Genomic DNA, 12,208 nt, shown 5'->3' with positions numbered 1-12,208 from the left:
TTTAGAATCAAAATCTTGGGTTTTTTTAGCTCATTGTGGAGAGAAAGTGAGAGATATGTTGTGTTTAGTTCACAAGAATGGAAAAAGAAGAAGGGTAAATCGATTTTGGGAGCATTAAGAGCTTCAAATTGGTTGTTCATGGTGGTTGTGGTATTGATGACAATGACAATCTTGTAATTACTTGAAAATGACGAGGGTGAGAGAGTAAAAATATTATTTTCGAAAAAAAAAGAAAAAAAAAATTGATGGTATTTTCGTAAATTATATGAACTTGTGGGGTGAATAGGGCAAAACCAATTTTCAAAAAAAAAAGAGATTAGTTTTGTGTTTGACTTTAAGTTATAGGTCAATTCTGCAAAAAGCCCTATTTCTTTTTGGTAATTTTTTTTTAAATATGGTAATAGCTCATACATCATCTATAAAATAAATATATTCATATATAACATTTCAAATTTTGAAATATTATTATTTTTGTATAATTATACAATTTGTATTACTAAAGCTTTCAAAAATTTCTACAATTTTTTAAAAATTTAAATATCTAATCGTAAGATCATTAGTTTTTTATATACCTACAAATTTTATAAATATTGTTTAGGCTAAAATTTTGATAATTATGCAATGTTATATCATTTTTATTAGTTTTATACAAATTAATTTAATATATATTAAATTTATATTAAATATTAGTAAGAAAATAGTAAAATCTATAATATTTAATAAAATTTATTTTTAAATATAAGTTACATTTAAAAAATTTCTTATTGCACATGGTGCAGGAAAACACCTAGTGATATTGTATGTTTAAAGATTTGACAAAGTTAATTTAATTATTTATATCACCAAAGTGAATGTTCTTTATTTTCTGTTGCATATCCAAAAAGAATTTCAAAATTAAGCATTTTAAATCGAAATAGTGAAAAATCGAATAATCTATCAAAAAGTAATTTGAGATATAGTATGATGAAATCACGAAAATATCATATGATAATTAAAAGGTTCGTAAATAAGTTCTTTAAAGCCTGCAGAAAAAATCACTCCACACTCCCGACGGCCAGACAAAAATGAAAGTGTGAACGTAGAGGGAAAGCGTTGTAGGTACGCAAAATATGAATCTCATATTAATACTACTATATGTACAAACGCAAGTTTATTTCTCGGAGCAAAACAAAGTGTTAAGAGACCTCATTCAGCAACCAATTATATCAATAGATATGATATTCTTCTAAATCAACGGGGCTATCCGATTTCCACGATGTTAGTACTTACTCAAGCTACACTCCCATAGTATCATCATCGCTTGATGGCACTTAACATAATGTGATATTGCAAAGTAACATCCGGCCATTACCAGCTCTGACTTTTCCATTAACAGTACAAATCACTATGGCCACCACCAGCCCTTAGTATAACCCACATGAGCTGTTGTCTAGAGTCTCTTTCATACTGAATCCACGTCTGAAGCCATCACCGTCACCACCACACTTAGGGACGCATTCTCCACTTCTCTCGCTCTGCTATAACAGATGTAAAAGCGTATCAAATTCATCTTTGTATCCATTTCTAATTATTATTATTATAGGCAAATTTACTCCGATTCATTTCTATTTTTTTTATAATTTTTTTTTTAATTTAGTGAAATATATATATATTTTATTGTATATTTAAAAGAATACTATTTTCAATGAAGTACATTGAAATTGATTTCATCTCTATCAACGGCGGCTATGTAAAGGAAGAATATGACATGTGCCACACTCTTTTTTAATTAGTACAAAATTTAGCTAAATATCTTTATTTAAATAGTTATTACATTGTGTGTCCCATGTTAAATATATAAAGATTCTTATATTAAATTTTTATTACATTTTGTGCTTTATGTTTAATAATCTGTTGAGTGTCTAAGATATTTTATTTTAGAGAAAATAGCAAAATACATTGTAAATGGTCTAAATGAATATTGAAATTGGTTCTAAGAGTTAAAAAAATTAATTTGGAGGCAAAACATAATATATATGGTTTCAGCCATCAAATCATCAGGTGCTTGTTATTTCGCCTTCGCCAATGTTCTTAATGGTTCTGTGACTCTGATTCTAATATGTTCTCCTTTGCTTAATGGTTTTCTCTCAACCATTATGAAGAAGCAGATTCAACTATCAAAGATGTCCAAGTTACCGGCAAAGAAAAGCTCTTTGAGAAAAGACCATTCAACTATGATTGATAGCATTGGTCGAGAAGACTACGATGGACCATAGTGATGGAATGATTGTTGATCTTATTTAATCAAATAGTTAACTTCTTCAAATTAATTTAGTGTTATTTACAATAACTTTCTTTTTGTGATTGTAATAACTTCAGAGTTGAGACGATTCAATTTAAAAAATTGTCAGACTTCCTTGAGATGTGTGGACAAGAAACCAGAGTGACAAAAGACAAGATGTAGTTTTCAATTAGATAAGCCCAAAGATTTTTCTGCTGCTTCTGCTTGCATAGAACTAGTAACATTACCAAAAAAATCGAACAGTTAAATGCTAACAATTATTATAATTCAGCCGTACATTTTTGTTTTTGGTATTTCTGCTATAGGTTTCAGAAGAAACAATGACCTAACAACTATACTATCATTGTACTCATACATGTATGTAAAATGGTTTTGGCCCTACCAATATAATGTCTGAGATAATGTCATCAAGATATCGAATATATACACAGGAATGCTCCATACTGGTTGTGTTTTTTCCCCACCAAACTAAGAATATCAACGAATACTCAGTCTTTTTGCATAAAAACACTAGAAAGAATCCAAAGGTTTCTATCGTTTTAACCACATGCCTCACAGAAGAGATCATCATCAAACAAGATTATTATTATTGCTACAACTTTCAGCAAAAGCCTAACGTTACAATCCAACAAGGGTTCTTACGTTACCCAATAGAAGATTTTAGCACCCAACTTACTCTATTGACGCATATGCTCAGAGATCTCCATCAATATTACACAACAAAACAGCCTAAAGAATGGATAAAACTAGTAACCCTGACCAAGATAGTACATCAAAACCGGAACCACCAATGCGTTGAAACTATGATCTTCTGACAAGCATTTTAAAAGAGTGAATGAAAGTACACATGAGAAGTGGTGAATCACCTTCCTCTTGATAGTGCTTCCTCTAACTCTTCAACTGATGAAGGAAACAGTTCAATGTAACGGCTCCCTAGCGTCTTCCTGTCCTTGACCATCGCAGCTCTCGATTCTTCTGCGCTCCTGAACTCAACAAACGCATCTCCAGTGGGTCTCCCTTCACCGTTGACAGTAACATGAACAGAGTCTTCAGAGATATCAAAGTCTCTGAAGAAGTCTAGTATGTCTTCTTTCCCTGCTGAGAAAGGCAACCCTCTCAGTCTCATTACACCCGTATGCTCAGCGTTCTCTTTCCCATCATCACTCGGTCTAACCCTCTGCACCTGTCTACGAGGTGAACGTCCACCACTCACACCACCTCTTCCACCGCTTCCACCTCCTCCTCCACCATCACCACCACCAGTAACTGTACCGTGGACACGAGACTCCGCAACCTCATTAGCAATAGCCTTATAGTACTCTTGCTTCGTACTCCTAAAAACCTCCACGTACCTCCTTCCCATGTTCTGTCTGTTCTTACCGAGTGCAAAATCGACCTGAAGAGGATAACCAAGAACACAAAAGGCTTCCCCAGTAACCTTATTGTTCTTGTGAACAAACAAGACATCAACCACATCTAAGCCATGGAAGAACTCCAAAACATCTCGCTCAGCGCAATCAAAGGGCAGACCACGGAGTTTAACCACAGGGAAAACAGGAGGAGGAACGAATCCGTAAGGGTTATACATAAAGGCAGAACCAGGATGAGGTCCATAGAATGGTCCAGGAGGACCTTGTGCACTCATTCTTTGACGCTTAGGTCCCGTTTCACGCCCATCAGGACCATCTCCATATCTACACATTCACCATAACAAATCAAAACACTATCTATGGATTACTACTTCACTTGGAGCTAAAACTAAAGTGACGTGGGTATGAATCAATCCCAATTACAATAAAACCCTAATTGAAACACTTCACTACACACCATTGGGAGAGATTAATTAAAAGGTCGAAACTTTCCGATCAAATTTAACAATCAAAGGAAAACCCAACAGATTAAACTTCAAAAGGAGATGAATTGAAGTGATTGAAGGTACGAATCACGAGCAAGAAACCCTAATTGCGGAAAGCTAATGAAATCAATTGATTGAGGAACAACGAATCGAGGGTAATATGGTGGGCTTACCCTCTGTAGAACATTGTCGCCTATGAGGATGATCAATTCGATTGGAACTTTCGAGGAGCTTTCGCTGATTCTTTTGAACCTTCGAATTTGGAATCGCAGATTCGCTGGTCAAGGGAAGAAGTGTTTTAACTTGAAATTGATTTTGAGAGAAGTGAAATGGGAAATAAAGCTAAACTGGGCTCTTGGGCCTTGGCCTTTTTACCCATTAAGATAATCTTGCCGGATAATATTATATTAACACGATTCTATATTTATTAAAATATTTTTCATATGATTTAACTCTTTTTCTTGGGGGGTTATTAATTCTCTTAAATAACTTCCTTTTTGAGGTTTTTTTTAATGTCTGTGATTAATTATTAATTATGCTATTACAGTGATGAGAAATATTGCATAGACGATTCTACCATCATATGAGAATGCACGTCTAACTGCATCGCTCCGAGCCGCCCTATGAAATCCATATTCGATGATATGTCCTTGCACCATGCTGAAAACCTCTTGTAACCCTTTTTCTCCATGATCTGCATAATTTACGTTTTCTGGGGTTTGAACCTCCGGGTGTAGAAGTATTAATGAACCCTTAATCAAACCACTGGACTAAGTGGGCTTCCACTCCTTTTTAAGTTTAAAAGCTCTTACAAATAATTAATACTCCCTATGTTCCCGAAAGTAAGATTTTCTAGAGTTTTCACGTTTATTAGGAATTTAATAAATGTTTACAATTTAATCTACAATTTACTTTTCAATACACTTTCCAATAACTATCCACCAATAAAATTTAATCAATTCAAATATTCATAATTTATATTTCTCAAAAGTATACAAAAGTACCTTAAGAAAATATATTTTTGTGGAACAAGAATAAACTCTAGAAAATCTTGCTACATATCTATCCTATAACAAATATGATTTTAAAATCAATAATCTCTTTTTATTTGAAAGGGGATAAGATGAAAAGCAAAAGGAAATATATAAAACTATATATAAAAGAGATTCTAAAATCCTAATTTAATTGAAAAGAGAAGACAAGATACAAAACGTTGTTTGTAAGTTGGAAGAATGGCGATGGCTATGTCAGATCTTCCAGGGGAATTGGTAACGGAGATATTATCTAGGGTTCCATTGACATCTCTTAGGGCACTGCGATGCACTTGTAAAACGTGGGAAGCTTTATCAGAAACCCACATCGTTGGTAAAACAGACGCAGAGGGCACGTTTCTAGGGTTCATGGTGATAGATTATAACCTTTGTTCAATGAAACTTGATCTCCAAGGAACCCGCAACAACGGCAACTTGGTTTATATTCCCTCTATTGAGAGAGTATGGTTTCTTGAACAAGCTGAGATATGGGAAGTCTTTCACTGGGACGGCTTGCTGCTATGCGTCATCAGAGATGAGACGCGGCTTCTTGTGTGGAACCCGTATTTGAGGCAACTCAGGTGGATCCAAACAAGGGACAAACTCCATTCAGCATACATGTATGGTCTCGGATACGAAAACAACAACAACAACGATCGTAACCACAAGATCTTGAGGGTTTTGGACGTTACTAAGTCCTCAGAACCTGGTCCCTTATTCGAAATCTACGATTTTAACTCAAGTTCATGGAGAGTTCTTGATGTCAATCCCGGCAACTGCGTTATAAAAAGTGGCGTGTCTCTCAAGGGAAACACTTACTTTTTGGCTGAAGAAACTTGGTTGGAAGGGTTTGCTGTTGAGAGTCAATATATCTTACTATGTTTCGATTTTACAGCAGAGAGGTTTGGACAGCGTATTGTTCTGCCGTTTGAAGCTTATGTTAGTTTTTCGAAAACCGTGGTTCTATCACGTGTTAGAGATGAGCAGCTCGCTGTGTTACATCAACCCGAAGACAACAATGTATTGGAGTTTTGGATTACGAGCATGATTGAGCCCAATGCTGCATCTTGGACCAGGTTCTTGAGAGTGGAGATGACACCGTTTAGCTTTGTGACTGAGAGTTTCTTCATTGATGAGGAGAAGAAACTGGCTCTTGTTTCCGGATTCTTTAAGTTGTTTAGACATATTTACAAAAGAGCTTATATCATTAGAGAACAAGGATGCATCGAATCTGTGGAGATGAGAAAAGATAGGGATCCTGGAAACAAACTAGTCTTCTCTTCTTATTCTCCAAGTCTGGTGCAACTACAAATCAACGGACGGGGCAAATGGAAAGAAAGAGATTATTAGTCCTCTTAAATCTGTGTTTTTTTATTTATCATCTATTAAACAAGGTAAAAACATGCAGAAACTTAATTAGTTCAGTAGTTTGATTGAGTGTTTATTAATGTTTCTACACCAATATATCTATGGTTTGAGTTATATTTATTATTAGCTAAGCAGAGTAATTTACATTAAATTTTCATCATGATGCAAATAAAACTATATCATATATGGATCTTCATATATTGATTCAGTATAAGTAGAACGTTCAGACATGAATCTTAATAAAATAGATATAATTGTCGAGTCGTTGATGAATTAATTCATAATTTGTACTTGCATCTTTAGTTCTGTTGTGCAATAGTTTATGATCAGGGTTGGGTTCGTCTCTCTCTTTGCAGTCTTTTATTTCATTCTAGCTAGAAAATGGGTTGATGATCTGTTAATAAGAATTAGTTTTCTTAATCTGTTGTATTGTTTTGCTGGTTTATCAGAATGGATCTCATTTCTTTTTTCATCTTTTATTTTCTTTGATGTACCAGTTTTTTTTCTTGGAATCTTTGTTTGTTTGTCAGCAGCACCATGCCCAAGATGCGGTCACGATAAGGCATACTTCAAAACAATGCAGATTCGTTCAGCAGATGAGCCAGAATCGAGATTTTATAGATGCGTCAAGTGGTATCACACCCCCCTGTGTCTCTGCATCCATCGATCATTACGCCCCCCGCCTAAAAAAACGAAAGCTAAAATCTATCTATACATTAATGTTGCTCTTTGATTAGGCATGCTTCAAGTTTTTTGTTCTGCCATTGGCAATGTCAGCAAATTTGTTTGGGATGTTTCTCAGTTCAAGTTTATGCAAAAATTTGATTTCTATGTTTCTAAGCAACCGCATGAACATCACCTGAATGGAGTTTTGATTGTGAATCAATGTTCATTCTTTGGATTTTGTTAGGACTTGCATACTTAATCTCTGTAGTTTATGATTCTGATGATATGTTTGTCTCTCTGATTTTGTAGTCTTTTCTTTCTGGAGCTGAGTTTGCCTCAGACAATGAGCATCAAAGTTTAATTATATCATATGTGAATCGCCTCCTCAAAGAGATGCATCAGTCTCCGTAAAAACAGTAAATATGTAAACAAATTAGTTTTTTTTAATCAAAATCAATAATCAATTTTTATCGGAAAGCAAAAAAGAAATATAGCAACTATATATATAAAAAGAGATTCTAAAACCCTAACTTAACTGAAAAGAGAGGACAAGTTACAAAACAAGTTAAAAGAATGGCGACGACCATCTCTGATCTTCCAGAGGATTTGGTAACGAAAATATTATCTAGGGTTTCATTGACGTCAGTGCGATGTACTTGTAAAACTTGGAACGCTTTATCAGAAAACCATTTATTTGGTAAAACAGACGCAGGGAGCACGTTTCAAGGGTTCATGGTGATAGATTCTAAGCTCTGTTCGATGAAACTTGATCTCCAAGGAACCCGCAACAATGGCAACTTGGTTTATCGTCCAACTACAAAGAGAGCCGATATATGTAAAGTCTTTCACTGGGACGGCTTGCTGTTATGCGTTACCAAGAGTCGGCTTGTTGTGTGGAACCCGTATTTGAGACAAATCAAGTGGATCCAACCCATGGACAAATTACACCTAGGAGACATGTATGGTGTCGGATACGAAAACAACAACAACAACAACAATCGTAACCACAAGATCTTGAGGCTTTTGAATTATTCCATGTGGTCAGAACTCGGTCCTTTTTTCCAAATCTACGATTTTAACTCAAATTCTTGGAGGGTTCTTGATGTCGATCCAGGCAGCTGCGTTATAAAAAGTGGCGTGTCGCTCAAGGGAAACACTTACTTTTTGGCTGAAGAAGAAACTTGGGTTGAAAGTTTTGTATGTAAGAATCAATTTTATTTATTCTGTTTTGATTTTACAGCAGAGAGTTTTGGACAGCGTCTTGTTCTGCCCTTTGGCGCCTGTGTTAGGTTTTCGAAGACCGTGGTTCTATCTTGTGTTAGAGATGAGCAGCTCGCTGTGTTACATCATGGCAAAGACGATCGGTTAATGGACATTTGGATTACGACCAGGATTGAGCCTAACGTGGCATCGTGGAGCAGGTTCTTGAGAGTGGAGATGAGACCGTTTAGGTTTGTGTCTGAGAGTTTCTTCATTTATGAGGAAAAGAAACTGGCTCTTGTTTCCGGATTCTGCATTGTTCTTACGACTATTTACAAAAGAGCTTAATTATATCATTGAAGAACATGGAAACATCAAAAACGTGAACATAGGAAAAGCTAGGGACCCTGGGAACAAACTTGTATTCTCTTCTTATGCTCCAAGTTTAGTGCAATTACAAATCAACGGACGGGGCAAAACGAAAGAAAGAGATTACTAGATTAAGTTGCTAGTTCCATTTGCAATGCTTGTTCCTTTTACTTTGGCATCTCCATCTGAACAATAATACTGATAGTCAACTATTAAACCTTTTGTGTTTTGCTATTTATCATCTACCTTCATAAAAATGTACTAATAAACTCTTTAGTCTAGTAGTTTGACTAAAGTTTCATTAAAGTTTTTACATCATGATGTTTATCCATTTGAAGTTTGAATTCCTGGAGATCGAAAATATATGTTAGTCATTAACCAACTGACTTATAAGAGATTTTGCTAAATAAAAACCGAAATTTTACTTATTTAAAATATGGCCGGAAGCACATGCTTCAATGGCTTCTCCTCAGGGCCGGTAGTGGTTTTCGGGTATTATAGTTGTGGAGGTAGTATTTCTCATTATTTGTACTTGCATCCTTTGTTTCTCTCTGCAGTAGTTTTGATTGGTGTCTTTACTTAATTTCTGAAGCTGAGTTTGCCTGAGACAATGAGCACGTAAGTTTACTTATGTCATATGTACAATAACTGCCGCGTCAAATAGATATATATATATATATATATGTAAACAAATGAGTTTTTATTTTTAAATTTAAGATCAAAATTTTCTTTGTATTCGAAAGGATAGCTATGAAAAGCAAAAGGAAATATAGAAACTATATATAAAAGAGATTCAAAAACCCTAGCTTAATTGAAAAGAGAGGACAAAATTTACAAAACGTTGTTTGTAAGTTGAAAGAATGGAGACGACAATGTCTGATCTTCCAGGGGATATGGTAATGGAGATACTATCTAGGGTTTCATTGACATCTCTTAGGGCAGTAAGATCTACTTGTAAAACAGGCGCAGGGAAACCGTTTCTAGGGTTCATGGTAATAGGTTAGGTTCTAGACTTTGTTCAATGAATCTTGATCAACAAGTAAACCATAACAACAGCAACTTGGTTTTGTTAAACTATATAATCTAATATCTCCTTAATACATTTACATAAGTTAGTTATTTATGTTATTACACAAAAAGTTGTAACTCTTCATGTTGTGTCCTTTAGTATAAAGAGTTGTGTCTCTTATACTTGTACTGATTCGATCTCTATATAAAGATCAATCATCTGTTGTAAACACAACACCGAATCTCAATAATACAAAAGTATTTTCAGAAAATTTTATAAGCCTGAAACGTCTATCTTATTCTTTCTCTCGAACTCGTGTGTAACACACTGTGATCATTGTGTAACACAAGCGGTTGGTAAAAGATTAACATGGTATCAGAGCTTTACGTTTGAGAGGACAAAGAACAAAGCACTAGTAAGAGAAACACTTGGCGTGGAGAAAAAGAGGCTAGAGGATTTTGTCATACGATTTCAGAATAACTCGAAACGATGAAGAATCAAGTAATCCCCATATTTGATGGAGAGAAGTACGACTTCTGGAGCATTAAGATGGTAACCATTCTCAAGACCAGGAAGTTATGGTCTGTGGTTGAAGAAGGCGTAGCAGCCCCACCAGCACAAGTGGATGAAACCCCTGAAACAGCAAGGGCAAGATCGCTTAGAGAAGAAGCGATGATGAACGATACATTGGCTTTGCAAATCTTGCAAACTGCTGTATCGGATCATATCTTCTCACGGATTGCAGCAGCATCAACATCCAAAGAGGCGTGGGATGCATTGAAGGAAGAGTATGAAGGCTCTCCTCAAGTTCGTTTGATTAAACTTCAAACATTGCGAAGGGAGTATGAGAATCTGAAGATGTATGAGAATGAAGACATTAAGGTCTTCACAGATAAGATAGTTGAATTGGCAAATCAACTAACTTATCATGGTGAACAGAAGTCGGATGTTCAACTTATACAGAAGATACTCATCTCTCTCCCAGCCAAGTTCGATAGCATAGTCAGTGTGTTGGAGCAAACAAGCGATTTGACTTCAACAAAGATGACAGAATTGATCGGGATCTTGAAGGCTCATGAAGCAAGGCTGGCTGCAAGAGAAGAAAGCACCAGTGAAGGAGCATTCGATGCTCGTGTTAAACACAAAAATTCTGGTGTTACACAAGACAACTCAAAGCGCCAGGGAGGCAAGAAGTGGTGTGGTTTCTGCAAGAGGAACAACCACAATGAGAGCGAGTGTCTGAGGAAACAGAAGAAGGATGATTTAAAGAAGGATCACAGAAGTAACAAGGAGTGTTAAAATTGTGGCAAGTTAGGCCGCTTTGCAAATCAGTGCTACTCAAAGAAGAAAGAGAAGGCACATGTGAGTCTCGAAGAAGACTCAAATGAAGATCACATGTTGTTCAGTGCGAGCGAAGCAGCAACAACAGTGATGGAAGACGTTTGGTTAGTAGACAGTGGAGCAACTAATCATATGACAAAGGAGAAGAATTACTTCTCAAGGCTTGATAGGAGCATCAAGGGTCCAACAAGGTTCCAATAAAGATTGGAAATGGAAGCACAGTCATGACAGTCGGTAAAGGAGACATTACCGTCACGACTAAAGGTGGCAAGAAGACCATCAGAAATGTATTCTTGGTTCCGGGTTTGGCGAAAAATTTGTTGAGTGTTCCACAAATTGTTTCAAGTGGATACCGGGTGAGTTTCCAAGAGAAGAGATGCATCATAGATGATGCAAAAGGAAGGAGGATAATGGATATCCCAATGACCCACAAAAGCTATCGAATCAGGATGAGTTCGGCTCAGGTAGAAGAAGCCATGAACGCTAGTGAGCAAGGAAAGATGGAGACATGCACTACAAGAAAATGATCTTATTGTGACGAAATTTTGATGCAAAAATTATTTGTCACAAATTTGTTACTTTTTAAATACGTTATTGTGACTTAAGTTTTTTGTCAGAAATGAGTAGCTTTTTCGTGACGATTTTAAATCGTATCTACTTTTGTCACAGCCAGTGACAAAATTGAGACAAAACTAACAGTCGTAACAATTGTGACAATATTATGACAATACACATCGTCGCAAATCAGTTACGAACCTGTGATGGAATACATAGTCTCACTATGTGACAATATATGACAAAAGAAATAGTAATAAAATGTAACAGAAAAATATAACAAATCCGTCATATTATTAAATCTATTTACAAATGTTTTTTATCTTCCTTTTACAAAAACATTTCTAATTTGATTTAATTATATTTTTATTAAGTCAGTGATTTTAAAAATATATATATATATATTTTGATACTTTTTACTTGATATGTATATATTTTTATATACTTGAATATTTTTAAACTTACTTCATTTCATACTAATTTAAAATATGGTTATTTACTATCTATTTTAGATGTCACTATTTTTTAGATGT

At 35.3% G+C, this 12,208-nt stretch overlaps 2 protein-coding genes and 2 pseudogenes across 2 annotated transcripts; 3 read left to right on the top strand and 1 right to left on the bottom strand.

Moving 5' to 3' along the window:
* Nucleotides 1-2,843: 2,843 nt before the first annotated feature.
* Nucleotides 2,844-4,426, bottom strand: LOC106329152 (heterogeneous nuclear ribonucleoprotein H3-like). The gene is made up of 2 exons (XM_013767758.1): nucleotides 4,310-4,426; nucleotides 2,844-3,975 (listed from the first exon to the last, which is right to left on the bottom strand). The coding sequence occupies exons 1-2, from the start codon at nucleotides 4,321-4,323 to the stop codon at nucleotides 3,144-3,146; spliced, it is 846 nt and encodes a 281-aa protein (XP_013623212.1). The 5' UTR covers nucleotides 4,324-4,426; the 3' UTR covers nucleotides 2,844-3,143.
* Nucleotides 4,427-5,368: 942 nt separating this feature from the next.
* LOC106330319 (F-box protein At1g59680-like) lies at nucleotides 5,369-6,517 on the top strand. The gene has a single exon (XM_013768808.1). The coding sequence runs from the start codon at nucleotides 5,369-5,371 to the stop codon at nucleotides 6,515-6,517; it is 1,149 nt and encodes a 382-aa protein (XP_013624262.1).
* Nucleotides 6,518-7,774: 1,257 nt separating this feature from the next.
* Nucleotides 7,775-8,900, top strand: LOC106330318 (annotated as a pseudogene).
* Nucleotides 8,901-9,630: 730 nt separating this feature from the next.
* Nucleotides 9,631-12,208, top strand: part of LOC106333653 — a 6,030-nt pseudogene continuing 3,452 nt past the window's right edge.

The sequence above is a fragment of the Brassica oleracea genome, chromosome C3 (genome assembly GCF_000695525.1).
Source record: "Brassica oleracea var. oleracea cultivar TO1000 chromosome C3, BOL, whole genome shotgun sequence".
NCBI classification, from domain to species: Eukaryota; Viridiplantae; Streptophyta; class Magnoliopsida; order Brassicales; family Brassicaceae; genus Brassica; species Brassica oleracea.
The sequence above is the reverse complement of the archived record's forward strand: the minus strand, read 5'-3'. Positions and strand labels throughout refer to the sequence as shown.